The sequence below is a fragment of the Arachis hypogaea genome, chromosome 6, assembly GCF_003086295.3.
Source record: "Arachis hypogaea cultivar Tifrunner chromosome 6, arahy.Tifrunner.gnm2.J5K5, whole genome shotgun sequence".
Taxonomy (NCBI): Eukaryota; Viridiplantae; Streptophyta; class Magnoliopsida; order Fabales; family Fabaceae; genus Arachis; species Arachis hypogaea.
This window is the reverse complement of record NC_092041.1, coordinates 8,505,788-8,524,066: the sequence shown is the minus strand read 5'-3', so window position 1 is coordinate 8,524,066 and position 18,279 is coordinate 8,505,788. Positions and strand designations below refer to the sequence as shown.

The 18,279-nt window shown below is 28.8% G+C and overlaps 2 protein-coding genes across 2 annotated transcripts; both read right to left on the bottom strand.

Moving 5' to 3' along the window:
- Nucleotides 1-3,495: 3,495 nt before the first annotated feature.
- Nucleotides 3,496-4,874, bottom strand: LOC112805256 (uncharacterized). Its single transcript, XM_072198068.1, has one exon. The coding sequence runs from the start codon at nt 4,872-4,874 to the stop codon at nt 3,510-3,512; it is 1,365 nt and encodes a 454-aa protein (XP_072054169.1). The 3' UTR covers nt 3,496-3,509.
- Nucleotides 4,875-12,709: 7,835 nt separating this feature from the next.
- On the bottom strand, nt 12,710-17,191 carry LOC112695823 (uncharacterized). Its single transcript, XM_025748315.3, has 4 exons — nt 16,969-17,191; nt 16,765-16,866; nt 15,428-16,185; nt 12,710-14,775 (listed from the first exon to the last, which is right to left on the bottom strand). The coding sequence occupies exons 3-4, from the start codon at nt 16,160-16,162 to the stop codon at nt 13,105-13,107; spliced, it is 2,406 nt and encodes an 801-aa protein (XP_025604100.1). The 5' UTR covers nt 16,163-16,185; nt 16,765-16,866; nt 16,969-17,191; the 3' UTR covers nt 12,710-13,104.
- Nucleotides 17,192-18,279: the final 1,088 nt, after the last annotated feature.

Here is an 18,279-nt window from a genome sequence, read left to right as displayed (position 1 = left end):
GAGTTTAATATACACCCAAGATTGCTTAAAATATACACCCAAACTGTCTGTTCTGTTAAACTGTCTGTGCTGTATTCAAAATGTATGAATTACAGGTACTAAAATATGAAGAAAAACATCAAATCAAATATACACCCATAACCTGCGATTTTTTACACCCAAATAAAGTTGAATATATACCCTGAAATCTATCCCCCCTGATGCTTTGAGACTAAAACCCTGAACCCTAAACACTTAAAACCTAAACCCTTACCCCTAACCTGTAAACCCTAAAATCCTAAACCCTAATATTATATATATGTATCTATATGTAAAATGTAAATTCACAAAAATACACCCAAAAGAACAGTGCTTTTACACCTATATTCTGTAAACCTGTAGCCTTGGCGTAGTTCCTGTAAAATTTTTCAGCATCTTCAAGGGTGGTAAAGGTCATTCCAACCTTCGGAACAAACTGGTCATCAACAACCGAGAGAGGCTGCAGAATACACCATGTCAAAAACTATAAATACACCCAATCATGTCTAATATGATACACCCAAACCGCAACAACTCAACTAAAATGACAATAAAATCCATAAACTGTAAATACACAGGCTGCAGAATACACCATGTCAAAAACTAAAAACACATCCAATCATGTCTGATATAATACACCCGAACAATAACAACTCAGTTAAAATAACAGAAAAAGTAGTAAACTGTAAATACACCCACACTTCTAGCAAAAATACACCAAAAAAAGATCTGAGCTACACCCGAGCGTCTGCTATAAATTCCAGATAATTAATCAAAACTAATACAGTACATTCAATCCACAGATTTATCTTCATGCATTATTTTGACAGTCAATGTTCACGAATTATTCACCTACACAATGTTATACAAATTACTGCAACAAAATTCATAGTAATCCTATGTAAATCAAACCTCAGGAACTTCGTTAGATTCAAATTCATAGTCCACTTCGCCTGGATTCAGCTGACAATCTGAGGTTGAATCATCCATTATCTTCAAAACAAGTTCAAACTTTGATTTCAGAAAACGAAAAATCAAATAGAAAACGAAGCTGGAGTTACAGAGAGAGGAACTAACGTAAATGACGAAGAAGAAACGAGTGAGAAAGGAGAGGAAAAGAACGATCGAAAAAACCAAGGGAAGCTTCGCGAGAAGAAGAACGAGCAAATCTGCAAATAACGAAAACGAAGAAGGAAACAAATCTTTTAAATTTGGTAGTTAGATATATGCGGGATCCCTATATAGCGCGTGTATACAACGTAACCCTTGGAGCGCGTTTTGGGGTTTTATTTGTTAATGAACTTGTAAACCATGCAAGTCATTAGGGCTTGTATGCAGAGCTTTTCTGCTACTTTTTTTACCTAAATATTATTAATTTCTTTAAACACGACATTTGTTGTTGATGACTTTGGATTGTTGTTTTCATCTAGAATTAAAATGTTTAGGCCATTGCGACTCTTAATTCTTGACAAAGCAATGTAAAGTGAACATAGATGAACACTGATTTTGGCAAGTAAAGTCCTACATGTGATAATGATTTACCACATAGTAAAATACCTTAGTTTTTCAATATTTTTCTCTTCATATAATATCCCGTCAGCCAATAATGTCCAAATTGTATTATAAAGACAATTTGGTTTGCTAACACTATTATATATCAATAACATCACAAACAGTTTTTTCAATTGGTGACCAGGCATCATTAATAGCTACAAGGAATTTTTTATTATCACATATTAGTCCTATAAAATAGAAAGTATCTTAAAAATTAGGATATATAATCCTATTAACTGTCCTAATAGTCTCATATGTTGTGCAACCTTTTTGAACAGTTAATAAAATTATCATATAGTAGATACCACATGTACCCGATGGATCATAGTTTAATCTCCCGTATAATACTCTCTCTTGCATGGATGGCATTCCCTTTCTTCTCTATTGTAAACAATTTGATTTGGAAACTCAACATAAGTTAAAGTTTGACCTGCATGCTTTAAATTTTTCGTTGGCCTCCATCTATACTAAGAACATCGTATCTTTCCCTTTCTTTTAATCCATAATTTTTTTTAAGATTGTCATCGTCTTTAAGTATAATATTTTACTTTCTAGACAAATAAAAGGTTAATCTCATCATTAAAAGCCATCTCCAATAAATATTATAATCCATAAATGACACATAAACATCAAAGAACAAATAAAAATGGTAAATAAACACATATCAATAATACAAATTCAACACTAATTAAAAAATGGCAAAAAAATTCACATCTTTATCGAGACAAACCATCTCAATTGAATATGACAATCGAGAATTCTTGTAGCTCGATAATGTCCAACTATCCATAACCTTATCACTTGTTAATGTATACACAAATTTTTCACCCTAGAATTGATCTCAATAATTTTGTAAATATCAACTGTCATTAAAAAAAGTAGAGAAATTTTAAATAAGACAAATATGTAAAAAAAGTAATTGATTGTACTAAACAATCGAGACACAAGATGACAATGGAGAATTTTTATAACTCAGTAGTATCCATAACCTTATCACTTATATATATATACACACAAATTATTAACTATAAGATTGATCTCAACAAATTTGTGAATACAAACTATCATTTAAAAAAAAGGTAAAAAAATATTTAAAAAGAGTAATTAATTGTACTGAACAAAGAAAGTATGGTTCTGTATATCTCTAACTCATATTTTTATAGTTGTCTCATAGCTAAAATTTTTTAAAATTTAATTAACTTTTATTTGAATTTAAAATATAAATCCTAACAACTAATTAAAAAATAGTATAATGTAAGCAAAATTATTATTGTTACACGAAAACTAATTAAATAATTATTAATTATTATTGTTATTACTTGAAAATTAATTCGGACTTATATTACTATTACTATTATTATTTGTATTTGTATTACTATACAAATAAAGGTAAGCAGATATTTAAAAGAGTAATCGTGAGTTTTTTATTTTTAGTTTTTTAAATCTCTGTCACGTGAGAACATTAATTCACGGAAAAAGGCTACTACTTTTCTAAAAATTAGTTATTGGCATGCATTATTATTCTTTTGAACTAAATAAAGATGGTTTATAATAAATGTGGCATTATTAGTTTATTACTCTTATTGTGTAATTTTTTTTATTTACTTTTAATTAATTAATATTAATCAATTTTTCATTATAAAATTATTTTTATTTTTATTTTTTTGAAAACTTAGGTTCAAAGTTAATAATTTCAAAAAATTATTTGATATTGAAAAAGAAAATTAGTTCTTAAATTGAACTCATATAGAAAGCTATATACATGTTAGTTAGGCATACATAATAATTAACAGAATTCAAAGTTTCATATTTCACTAAATCAAAAGGAAAAGGAACTAAACATAGGGTTTTCTTATTATATGTATATATCTATATTTTTTTGAAACAAAAGTTAAGAAAGGAAGAAACTTTTTGTGTGGAAGCTAATATAATCAGTCTCAAACATCCCACATAGTTTTGTCAATAGCTGAATCTGCAGCATGATGAGGAGGAATATGGTGATGAAAGTGGTTCATAATCTGCAACCTCTGCTGATTCAATGTCTCTGCTACTAATCTTTGCTGTTGCTCTGATTCATGCAAACTCACTGTTGCTGTTGAAGCAATTGATGAAGCTCCACCAATTCCCAAGAAATCATGAACAGTTGCAATATCATCATCCCTTCCACTCCCTCCTCCAAACCTTGATGCCTCCACCATTATCGTATTGTTATTATTATTATTATCATCATCACTAATCTCTTGTTCCACATCACTACTAATCTTCATCAACCCATTATTATTATTATTATTATTATTATTACTAGTAATTGTTCCCATGAACATTTGACCATACATTCCCATATCATTATTAGTACCACTATTAGTAGTAGTGTTTGCATCAAACAGTTGTGATGAGACGATTTCTTTCTGAAACAATTGGTTTGTAAATGCAGCATCATGGCCACCACTAACTACTCCAGCCATGGTAGTTGTTCCCATGGAGAAGCTTTTCTGCATCATGGGTGAATAATTCATGCTGTTGTTACTTGCAGTTGCACCCATTTGAGCTGCTTTCTGCAACAGAGCAGTTGCAGACATGTGAGGCGATGATGAAGAAGATGGATTAGAAAGAATAACATTGTTGAAGCCACTAGAACTCAGCTGAAGCGTTGAAGAAGAACAAGAAGAAGAAGTAGTTGTCGATGAGAAGATGGAGTTATTGAAAGGAGTTGTTGTTGGAATGATAAGTGGTGGATCAGTGATGAATAATTGATCTGATGAAGAAGAAGAAGTGGTTAATGGAATCTGACTTGGGGGCATGCCAGTTGTTAACAAACCCTGATGGGTGGAAGAAAGTTTGTTATTTTCTTCGGTCAAAGCATCACAGAAAGCACGATGAGTAATGAAACTGTCTCTTCTGGAAAAGATGGTGCCGCAATCACACTTATACTCGCGAGTGCCGCAAGTTTTGAGGTGAGCCTTCCAATCAGATTGAACAGCGTAGCGTTTGGAACACTTGTCACACTTCCATTTCTTTTCGCCATGTTTGCGGCTGAAGTGTTTCTTGATGCCGGTGAGGTCGCCAAGAGCACGTGATGGGTTGTGGTGAACGCACGTGGGCTCAGGGCAGACGTAGACACGCTTCTTGACCTCTGTGGTTGTTCTTTGCCTTAGCTTCCATGGTAAATTGTGTCCTCTCCTGTGTAGTTGAAGGTTTTGGTCCCTCTGGAATCCTTTGTTGCATATCTCACACACGAATCTGTTTGTTGCCATTAATGTTGTTGGTGATAGAGCTACTACTTCTGCACTTGGATCTGTCATCATTATTCAAACATCAATCAAAATAAGAAAAATTCTTAGACACTAGCAATTTTTAGTAAACTACATGAACAACTTACTTTAAAATGGACTAAATTCAACTAAAATACATTACACTCTAAATTATTTACCTAAATCTTAATATCAGAATGGAAAAATTTTGGAGACTAGCAACTTTTTAAAAAGTTGGCCAGTATTTAACCATCAAAAGAAAATATTGAATGATTCCATACTATTGGATTTAATTTCACACAATTAAAAATACTATTGATGGCCAATTGATGGTTACATAACACAAAAGTTGTTAGCCCATAGCACTCCTCTATTAGAATAATCATCCACACATCTAGTGAATTGAATATCCGATATATTCATTATTCACATTATTTAATATTTTCATTATTCACTTATAATTTTCTCTTTTATTATTATTGATCACCATAAATATTAGATTTTTAGTAAATAAATTTTAATATTTATATGTACAAATTCTAAAATTATGAGTGTAAACAGTATTAATTCATATATGCATACTTTACTAAATATAAGTGCAAATTATATATTTTTAGTGTACAAAACTCTAAATATAGGTACAAATTAAGTGAAAATTCAAGTGCAATTAACTTTATACGAATTTGATAATTGAGAGTTGTTAGATAATAATTTAATCAAATATATTAAATCATTTAATGACTCTTAACTATCAATTTTACATAAAGCTTTACTTACAAATTATTGCTAGCCAAGTGCGGACTAAAAATGATAATATCTGATAGTTAGGTAAGATTGATCTAAAAATAATGAAAGATCAAGGGAATAGAAGGTTGAATAAATAAATTAATTAAATTTGCCTGGGGTTCCTGGCAGGTTTCTTTTCTTTTTATTGGTTTGCTGCTGCTGCTGCTTGTTTTTTTGATGAACTTCTTCTTCTCCAGTGTTTCCAGAGGAGAAGCTTCCATCTTCATTACCTGACATATTGTTTGACATTTTTGGATACAATACAAGCTTCTTTTTGTGTTGAAGAATTAGAAAGCAAATTGTTGTGGCTATGTTACAAATAAATGTTGTAAGCAGGTTTTTCTTTATTTGGCCTTATATAAATATATAATCTTCATTACAAGACAACAAATAGGTAAATGCCCCTAACTACCTTGCTAACTTCTTGCTTTATTATTATATTATTATTGTAATATCCTAATTAAATAACCAATCAATTTCTCATTAGCTCATGCATCCACAGATTGTTGGACCCTTGTATATATATTAAAATAAAACAATTGACCTATATATGATGGATTTTTAATTTAAAGCTCCCGGCCCTTTGATCTACCTTTTTCATTAGAAATTAGCATAAGATTTTATTTCCATGATCCATAATATGATTATGTTAAGTATTGATTTATGGATTTAATATCTATACATTGTCAGTGTAAAAAAAATTACTGATATTATTTAAAAAAAATATTTGTAAGTATATAAAGCATATATTTACATTAATCCATATATAGTTCAACAATATTGGATCAAATAAAATTTAATTAATATTATGTTAAAATTAAATGAACCTAGTTGAATGTCATAAATTAACTCAAAAATTGAAGGTTTGTGTTACTAGCTACTAAACTCGGATTTGTTTTTAAACAAGAGAAAATAACTATCATCATAATAACGAAGACGAAATCTATCTACGTCTCATTTGATCCATGTATAAGATCGATGGAAACAAGCAAAGTAATAAGAATCTTCAAATAAAAATTAGAATGAAGCAAATATCTATTAATGACATAAAAGAGGTTGCTACCGAGTTAACCTAAGCTACATTATTCAAGCTTTAATTTGCCATAATGGCAACGACATTCACTAAGGGTATCCTATGGCCTCCTTCATATAAATTAAAAGAAAAATAAATGTAATGATCTTTTCAAGATTTACTTAGATTATAATACCTTTATACATATATGGAAATTATTCAAATAATAGTGTTATATATATATATATATATATATATATATATATATATATATATATATATGCCAAAATTATCAGAAATGTTTTGTAAGTAAAAAGAATTAGCTAAAAACAACAATACTGGTCTTATTTAGCGTTATATTATAATAACAGTAATGCTAAAAAGATAAAAAAAAAGTTAAAATTTATCTTATTTAATATTTATTAATTAATTGTTTCAATACTAATAAAGCAAATTTTGACTAATTTTTTTTGTTATCAAATATTTTTGTTGTAATAATTAATGAATGTTAAATAAAATAAGGTCTATCTATTTTTTTAATCTTCTTATTATTATCGCAAAATTATTATGTAGTTGATAATCAAAATTATTTGGTAACAAAAAGATTAGTTAAAAACAGTAAGAATTTGTCTTATTTAATATTTGAATAATGCTACACATTTAAATTTTTTTGTTAACTAATATAAGTCTAATTAAATTAATTTAATATAAAAAAAATCAGTTATAATTAGTATTATTTAAAATTTTATTATTTAATTTAATTAAACTTAATTTATGAAAAGATTTTAAATGTATAACATTATTCTTAACCTTTATTAATTTTAACAACAATTAATAAATACTAAATAAAATAAATTTTGATAATTTTTTTTATTTGTTTAGCATTATGGATTGAAAACATATTAAGACTTGAGAGTGTGTGTGGAATAAAGTCTCATGGGTCATGACCATGCCAAAGGTATGATAGAATTAAATTCTATGGATAATATGTGTAATAATTTTAACCATGGTTGAAGTTTATTAATTGAATTTTTTTTTCTATTTTGTATTGTTCTGCCAAACATAAATGATAATGAAAACGTTTTTATGGCTTGAAGGAGTCATACATGATCACCATAAAAATATTATACTTTTGTTATTTTCTTCATGTTGGATTTTACAGCTCCACGCGCTTCTTGCTTTAAGAAAACAAGGGGACAAAAACTAGAATATCAAACATGAGATGAAGTTCAAATTTCAAGTAACAAAAATAAAAACTGAGTAGCCCTTTTCATTTGATATATAAATTTAATTTTTATATATACAGTTAATACTAAAAAATTATGAATAAATATTTAATTGTATATTATCATATTAACAAAAATAATTAATTTTAAATTTTATTAATTAAAAAATTATTTAAATACATTAATATAATTAAATACTCGTATAAAATTTTTCATTTTATTAATATATTAAAATTAAACTATATATATCCTCTTTTATTGTCAAACAAATATTAATAAAAACGACGAAAAAGACCTGGTAGAAATCATCGACATAAAGATCGATATATTTGATGAACCTAGCTTACTTACAACAAATAAGTAACGACAAAAGCTTGCAAACATTCTTTATATATCTTATAAATATCTCGCATTTATTCATTACATTACGGTGAGCAGGGCTGAACTTATCATAACCTAGAGAGTTCGACTTAGTAATAACTCGATAAGCTGAATTTGTGAGTTGATGAATTGAATTTGAGTTTAGAATTGATCTTATAAATTAAATGAGACAAATTTAAATTTAGATAAATTCAACTTATTAACTCGTGAGTTGACTCAATTTTATATATATATATATATATATATATATATATATATATATCAATTATTTAAAATTTTATATTTATTTTTTACATATAATTTTGATGTAAAACATAAATAAAAATTTATAATTTATTGATAGATAAATAATATATAAAATTGATTTTTTTAATATTTTTTAAAATATACAAGTTATAATTTATTGGTATAGAATTATAAATTATATTCCTATTATTTGAGTTAATTCGTGAGTTCGACTTAGCTCGTGAATTTTCGGTGAATCAAATTTAACTTTAAGAAATAAACTCGATTGTTAATAAGTCGAGCCGTGAGTTAAGATCAATTTTTGTAAAACAAACTTAAATTTGGTTTAATTTAACTCAATTCCAGCATTAATGGTGAGCCCAATTTTTACATGATTACTACATGCCATGTAATTATTGTTTCGAATTCTTCATAATTAATTATTAATTTTGGTGTAATGGTCGCTAACTGACATAGATAAAGAATCCTTATAGATAAATCCAACAAAGGGAACAACCTAGATTAGACGGTTTGTTTATGTTATTTAACAACTAACAAGGATAGGTTATGCATAAAACTATTGTTATTGATATGGACATGCTTTGATTGGGTTATTAATTATTTAAAAAATTTTAAAAAGCTATAATTTTGTTAGTATTTAGTAAATGGAGTTTTTTAGAGTTGGTTAACTGATTACAGTAATTCCTTTATCTAATATGTTAGATAATTTAATTTATTTTAATTATTTTATCAAAAGGGTAGGTATCAATAATCTCGAGCCAGGGCTACACAGTTGTGTATAGTGTTGAAGATCGATGCAAAAATATAGGGTGATGGAAAATTCTTAATTTTCACTCACTATTTATAAATGAATCGTGACTTGGGAATTAGACTACATCTATCAATTAAAATTCCTTAAGTATAATTTATATTATAGTTTCCATTTTTATATGTTAGAATTGTTGGGTTTTTTTTTGCTCTTTTTTTATACAGAAAAAAAATCTAAATACTAGTATTTAAACTCATGAAAGAGTTAGAATTGAGTGAGAGAGATCATTTTGAAAGGAAAACACCAAATACTAAAGAGAAAAAAAAAAAAGAGAAAGTTATTTTCGTACATACACAAAACTGTCTCTGTAAATTGATCACTGCAGATTCGTTAACCGTTGAATCGAGCTCAAATTTGATCAGTGCATTTTATACATATGGTTCTTTGATTTCATAGTTCAGATCTTTGATTCAATGTCTGTATCTAGAGATATTGGCCACGCACAGTAGCTCTGTTTTTGTGGTATTTTCATCTTATTGTTCTTGTTTTGAAAGCTTTGAAGCTTAGGTTGTTTGGCTTGTTGTATGCACATCTTGTGCAGTAATTTGTGACTCTCTTGTACCCTATTTTTTATCATAGTGAAGCTATATCCTAGTCTTGGTGACTCGTGGTTTTTACTTCTTTCATTAAGGAGGTTTTCCACGTTAAAAATCTTGGTGTGTTAACTTGTTTCTAATTTCTGGTTTATGTGATTTTTTCACTACTATTAAGTATTATTATGCTGGTGTTAATACTTGTTGTGAGTGGATATTGTTGCTCCTCTAATTCTTGCAAATAGGGAATTGTGTTTTATTCTTATCAAGAATATAAAAATGTTTGAGAGTGACATAACTTGTCTTTTTCTTTTCTTTTGTTTGTATTAATTAATTATTGTTGAAATAAATGCATAATATTAAATATAATAAGTATATAAATCATAATATTACATATATAAAATTATAAATATTAAAAAATAAAATAATTTTATATTATTATTTTCTTGTATTACTCTTAGAATAATATTTGTTCAGTGATGAACTAGGGTATGTTATTAGTATAACATATTTTTATACACCTAGTGGTGCTTTATTAATTACCACCTACATATAGTAATTAAGCTCATTCATATTTAAGGAATTAAAGTTCTATAACCTATCCATCTAAACACTCTTATATTATGTGTTTAACTAGATGCAACTGCACCACTAGACAGATAGGTAACAGATACACACGTTATCTAGAAATAAATATACCCGACAATACTTAATTAAATATCAAATAAAATAGATTTTAAATATCAAATAAAATAGATTTTGTTAACGATATATAAATATTAAATTCATATTCAATATATATATATATATATATATATATATATATATATATATATATATATATATATATATATATACAAATGGAGAATTATAATAAAAAATTTGTAAAAGATTTTATATTATTAATATATTAAAATTAAACTTTTAACAATTTTTTCACAATTCACAAGAGGTATATATTAAAAATATAAAAATATTATTTATATCTTTTAATACAACAACTCATTACTCCTACTTATATTAATACTAAAAAAACAAAAAATGTCGAAATTTATTTTATTTAATATTGATTAATTTTAAAAATAATTAATAAATATTAAATAAAATAAATTTTAACTATTTTTTATTATATTTTTTTATCAAATATTTATTTATTTATTTATTTTGTGTCCACTCGTTCTCATATTATTTACCTAAGCCTTGAAGGGACCATGTCAACTAAAAGGCGCGTCGTCAATAATATCCAGCCAGCATCCAGTTTGGGCTTATAGCCTTATATAAATAATAAATCTATTCCCATTAATTTATAAAGCATATTTAATTAGGGTAAGTCACTTTTATTTTTTATAATACTATTTTATACATCATATTTTTGTATTGTATATTTACATAAATTTATATATAAAAAAAATGATATCATCAAAGTATAAATAACAATATTTATTTTTATTTAATTATATATAAAACGAGTTTATAGACAGCTTCTTATTCATCGAAAAGAGAATTAAAAAAGATTCATAAATTAGTCATTAGTTAGAGATAAACAATATCTGAAGGTTTACGCAGAATAAGCTATAAAATTGGTTAAATTTCACTAAATTGGACTAAATCAATGGAGTCATAATAATAAGACCTTGGTATACAATAGTTGTGTTGGAATAAAAGAAATTTGGCATAGTGGGGACTAAGACCAAGAAAAATGAAAAGACAGAATGGGGAACACTAATAAAGAATATTGCTCCATAACCTGTCAAATGGAATGTTGCTTGGTTTGCAAGTCAAATAGTTATTCATTATTCATTATTTCTTTTCAAATAAGAGATTTACTTCTTCCAATCAAAGCAATTTATCCTTAGGGATATGTACAAAGCTAACCGTTTCTTTCCAATTACCTCTAAAAGGTTCTTTCTCACTTGCTACAATTATATGAATGTATCATTTATTTGAAGTAGCTAACACCTATTAATTATTCTCTTCTCACTCATAAGTTGCTATAATAAGAGCAACAACATTTGATAGTATGGAGTTTTTTGTTAGATTAAAATTACAATTAAATCTTTGAAGATGTTGATCTTGGACTAATTTGTCTTTGAAGAAAAAAAAGTATTAATTAGGTCTTCTAAGATAGCAAACGGTAGATATATATGTCCTTCTGTTAATAAATAGTGTGAAACAAAACTGAATTGTCTATGTATTTCGTTATTTACAATGGTGCATGTCTCGTAGGAAAACGATATAGTTTTGGACATTGAAGTATTTATTATTTTTTGAGTTTTCATATATCATTTATCAACTGCTCTCTATTTATCACAAATTCTATCAAAATAAGTGAAGTTTCGTTCCAAAAATTATTATTTACATTATTATCTTTCATAAATAGACATATCAAAGTAATTAACAGTATATATAAGCATCACCGTTAAGTTTTAGTTGAAAAATTGATAAAAGGTCATTATGTGTCCACCGTTTACTATTTTAAAAGATCAAATTGATACTTTTTTATTCTTTAGAGAATAATTTGTCCGAAGTCAAAATCTTCAAGGACTTAATTGTTACTTTACTCTTCTTTATTTATTTATTTATTTATTTATTTATTTATTTATATTTTTATAAGCCACCAATATTTTCAAATACTTTTGTCCAAACTTTTTCTTTTAATTTTCCAAATCGGGTTAATTTGTTGTGAATCTGAACTTTATTTTTAAGAGTTTGTTATTGGTCAATGGATTGTTGTATGTATAAGGCAAGATTTAAATTTTTGACACCTACTTAAGCGGATGAATGAGTTAACTACTCGATCAACCTAAACTGGTTACTTTCGTTCTAACTTATTCTGAGATGAATAAGATCATTATGAAGTAAACCTCGGAGCAGGATTTAAGAAAGAAAAAACATTTGAACCAACCAAATATTGGTAATTGATAATAAAAGAGATTGTTTCTACAAAGCTACAATTGTGTTCTAATAAAATAATTAACATTCCTATCAATCTGACATGAAATAGAAACTACCACTTAACAGTTTTTTTTTTACACTTTACAGTGCCTCAACAGTATTATGATTCCCATCAGAGAGAATGATTTTCTCTTCTCACTAAACTTGGGTAACTCATTATTAAAACCTTTATCCACATGCTATCTTATTCTATTATCAGGTCAAATTCTCAAGAAAAAAAGGTAAGTGATCTGTGAACATATACTGATAGCATTGATGTTCTTGTGTATTATGGATACATTTGAAACAATGAAATTGTATCCCATCTTTTTTCCACAGTATAGTGATTTTCCCTTCAGATTAATGCCATAACATTCTCTTCCTCTGCTCTTGTATCAGCCATGGAAGTCACAATGCCATTGTCACAATTACCACTAACTATTGTTCCATTACTTGCACCTATATATCTTGACTTTGAAGAATTACTCTCTGAAGATTCTGTGCTCTTTCTCTTCCTCTTTGAGTTGAGAAATCTGTACTCAAGAGCTTCCAATGCTTTTGTGGTCAATGGTCGGTTTCTAGTGCTCGTCCGACGGCTGACAATGCCGGATTGCTGCACCTTATCATGATGATCAGGAGACTCCTGTATGGCATTGAGCTGCGCCGTGTCGGATGGAGAGGACGACGATGTATTTTCACATGGATTGTGATTTTGCTGCATGACATTAGAGGATGGAACATCCCTTTCCATGTCCATGTCCATGTCCATGTCAATTCCAAACTCTGGTGAAACTTGAGGAAAATTCAAGTCAATCAACATCATGGTTTTAGATTTTTCTGCAGAAACTTGTACAACCGGATCCTGCTGAGTGGCACTACCTTCACAAGGGTGAGAAAAGATGTCTGAATCCATAGACAAAACCACGCCCTCGGATGCTTCGTGCAAAGTTGATGGCGAAACAGGTTCATTCAAATCAAACTTCTGTATTTTGGTGACATTAGGAAAGCAATTTGAGCAATCAGATGCTGCATTTTGAATGAATTCATGCTCATTGATCTCCCTTGAATGGTTTCCATCATGCTGCTCTGAATGAAATCTATGATTTTCTACTTCTAAGGTGGTGGTGTTGCGCTCATCGAGTGTAAGAGATAAATCTAATGCATCTATGCTCATATCTGTAGCAGAGAATTCTCCAACAGGCTTTGAAGAATTAGCCTGTTCAACCTGATCATCGACATGGTTTGAAGAATCAGCTTGTTCAACATGATTTGGAGGACTACCTTGTTCAACTTCTTCTTCAGAAGTATCTTGCTCAGATTCAATGGAACTGCTTGAGATGTCAGATATGCTCATAGTTTGAAAAGGTAAGCTTCTTAGCTGCCTCACTTTACATTGATGCGAATCAACAACAATGCTTGTATCAACAACTGTAAATTTCCCATGATCTTGATTGCACTTTGAACTTAGCGGTTGAAGATAACGAAACTGTTTGTTTCCCTCATCCAAGTTTCCCTCAGGTGCTTGAATTTCATTCTCAATAAGCCCTGGCTCCAGTGCTACTTTATTCAAAACATCACTTATCGAATCGAAGTAGTGGTTGCCTTTTACCAGTTTCCTTCTTGAAAATTTCTTAACACCAGGTATAAGAAAAACCAAGGAAGGTTTTGAACTGGTGACAAATTGATCCTTAGGCTGCTCAGAATGCCACCCTTTCGCCAAAAGGCGCGGCCAAACAGCTTCCCAGAAGAGATCATTGGACCGAGCTTTGCTCAACCTGAAATTTCCTGTGAGAAACTTGATTATGTCAGCTGATGTAAGAGAGGAGCAAGCTTTGCCAACTGGTATTTCGGCGCGAACAGAGAACACATTTGTAGTCTTTGTTGGCTCGTTGGCAGTGCCAGTGAGATCTTGCTTCCCTTTACCAATGCCTACTGCAGCTATGAACAATTCAATGCCAACAGCATCCTTTAAATCAAATACATATTCTTCAAATGGCATCTTTCCCTCCAGAAATTTCCTTGAAATCTGCAGTAAGCAAAGTTTGTTAAGGTACAAAATACAATTGCAGTTCATTATAGTGAAATATTTTCCTTATTGAGAAGCTAATACATCTATATCCACAAAAGATGTGAAAGGAAAAGGTTCATGATTGAAACCACAAATATTTCTTTTAAGAAATTAATCAGTATTTGTTATCATATAGAAGGCTAATTAAACTATATTTGTTATCAATGATCACTTCCATTTATAATTACAGCCTTGATTGATAATTAAACTAGCTATGAAAATTTCTGCTGTATAACACTGCTAATTGAAAATAAGATTTTTCATGGAAAATCAGTGCTTATTTCTAATCTATGCCATTAATTGCAACTACTTTAAGTCAAGTTGGAGTATCTTTTTCCCAATTATTTCCTACCATGAACACAATACCTCAAGCTTGTTGATGGTTAATATTTAACCTCTAATGGAAATAGTATACGGCATCAGCAACACAAACAAAGAGGGATTTCATTTAACAATATTCATTACTGATAAAATGAGATCAAAACTTTCAAGATCAATGTCAATAATCTAAATAATCTATACAATGATTTAATCTCACAAGAACATTACTTACTTAACAAGGTGGATAGAATTATAAGAACTTGCATACTATGTCAAAGACTAGACATACCTCAATCAACAAAGTTTGGCATTCTCCTGCAACATGGGAAAACATTCTTGACAGCAATTCTTGTTGCCTCCATCCAGTGAATATTTTCTGGCCGTATATACATCGCCTATTTCTCAACTTCCGGCACTCTGACCATCGGCGATACCCTTTAGACCTATAAAACTTTCCATAATAGAAAGACAATATGTCTCCCATGTTTTTGGTCCCAACAAATCTCTTTACAAGACTGAGATTCTTTCCAAATATATAGAGGCCAAGAAGAAAACTGTCATATTCCGTGTTCGTCCAAGATTGAGCAGCCAACAAACCAGGGAGAAGATACTTTCCTCTTGACTCAACAGATTTTGCAGAGGATTGAATTTGAAAATTAGAAAACATAGTCTGAAATTCCACTTTAAGCTTAGGACATTCATTCTCCGAAATCATTTGTCCCTCTTTGCTTGTGATAGATTCTAAGGCCTCCCAATTACTGTTTTCTAACTTGCAATGTGACCACATCAGAGGAATAGGTAATCCTAGTGAGAAAGACTCTGGCCTATTGACTCTGGTTTCTGAATCTATTGTCTTCTTTATGAGCTGAGAGCGATACGGCACGGCGATGAATGCAGGAATTTCAGCTTGGTGCTCCTCCCCAACATGAGGATGATCTTCTGGATCTCCAAATACATCATCAGAAGCATCAGAAGATTTCATCTCAGTGCCTTCTTTGTTGTCATCACAGCATAGATAATCCATCTGCTAATAAAGTGAAACCAACACTGCAAGAATTTTGAATGTTCAAAAATCATTCCCTTAACACAACAACATGATAGCAATTTCATCATAAATCAAGTGATTAAAACACCAAACTTTAAAAGTTTATGAGAAATTCAAGTATATTTAACTATGCATATATATTACAGCAGAAAAACTGGTAGAATAAGGAATAAAAGGGAAATAGAAAAGAGAAAAGTAATGTGAATCAGTTCACAGAAAACAACTCAAGTGAAAAGGACATTCACAAAATCAAACCACGCAAAAACGGACACTTCATATCCACATCCAATTACAACAAACCCAGATCATCCCTCCACGTTATAAAAATAATTAGTGATTAAAAAGACTAAACATATTTAAAAAATTACAAAATCAAAGCAACTACAACAAAACTAATAAGCTTGAATTAAATAGACAATTAATGATTCAAGGCAAGTGGGAATGATAGAGAAGCAATCACAATGAGGTTGTTATCATAATTAAGAGGTAAACCCATCAAAATAATAAATAACCGCTTTAATAATAAGATTATATGCATGTTAATAATGTTAATGTAAAGTAATAATGATTGGAAATGTAACCTTGAAGGGGATAGGGCCCACGTGTGAAAAATCGACCTGGGAAAATGGGTCTTCTTAGAAACCTCGATTGTCAACTTGTGTTGTGTTGTGTTCTGGTGGGAACTGAAAACAATAACACAAAAGACATTAAAAATAAAAAAACAGCAGAGACATATATAAATATGAGAGATGGAAGGACGTGGTTTAAGGTTGTTGATAGATTACCTCGTATGGTATGTGCTACTGATTACTATGTCACAAACACAGTTCAACTTTCATGACAGCAAACTTGTGTTCCGTAACTAGAGAGAGAGAGAAAGAGAGAGAGAGAGAACGAGAGAAAGAAAGAAAGAGAGAGAGAGAGAGTGAGAGGACCAAGAAAACAAGTAATCAAAAGAATAAATGAAGGAAATTCTCTACGAGGTTAAAACTAGAGACAAAGCAAAAGGTTTTATAGTGGGTACTTTAGCAAATATATATATAAATTACTTGTATATTTTAAAAAAATATATATCATATTTTGAAAAAAAAATCAATCGTTTATTATTTTAGATATCAGCTATGATACACGAACACGGATATGGGATACAATACAATACGGTATATGAATTTTAAAATTTTATAAGATACTGGAACATGCATACATATAAAAAAAATATTTTTTAAATAAGTCATAATGATATTTTGATATTTTATTGATATTAAAATATAAATTAATTTTTTAATTATTTTTAATATTTTATTTTAATTATATAAAGTATTTAAAATATTTTTTGTTTTAATAAATAATAATATATATTATATCTAAATTTATTTTAAAAATATATGTTAAGAATAAAATTGGACACACTGACACGTAATGGTATTTAGGTGTGTCTTGTCCGGAGAAGAATTTTTTACTATTTATTAATACACGTGGTAGAACGAGTGTCGGTGAATATGGTGTCTAAAATGTGTCCGATACGAATTTAATAAATTGTCCGTGCTTCATAGAATATCAGTGTAAAATTTTGGTGTAACACTCAATTTTTAAATTTTGTGATATTTTTTAAAATCTTAAGACGGGATAATATATTTTTCGCATATTAGACGTATTATTTAGCTCCAAAATTAAAAAAAAAAATCATAAAATTTAATAGTTGAATATTACACCAAAATTATTTTATAACAAAAAAATTAGTCCATATCAACTTGGATTAATATTAAAGAAAAAGATTGAGAATTAACCATTTGAATTTTACAATTTATTTTTTTATTGGCTGATTATTGGTTAAAAATTGAATTTTAGCAAATACTAGAAATTTTATTTTGATCCAAAATGTGTAGTTTGTTACTAGGCTATAATATATGTTTCTTTAATTAAATTTCATATCACTTCATGCATATTTAAATTAAAAAAAACTAGTCATTTACTGTAGTATTCAATTTCAAATTTTAATTTTAAAATTTTGTAGTCAAACTGTTTGTAATATTAATATTTAAACATTTTTTTATCATATCGTAAAAACTTGGGATAAATTAACTTGAAAAGCTTTC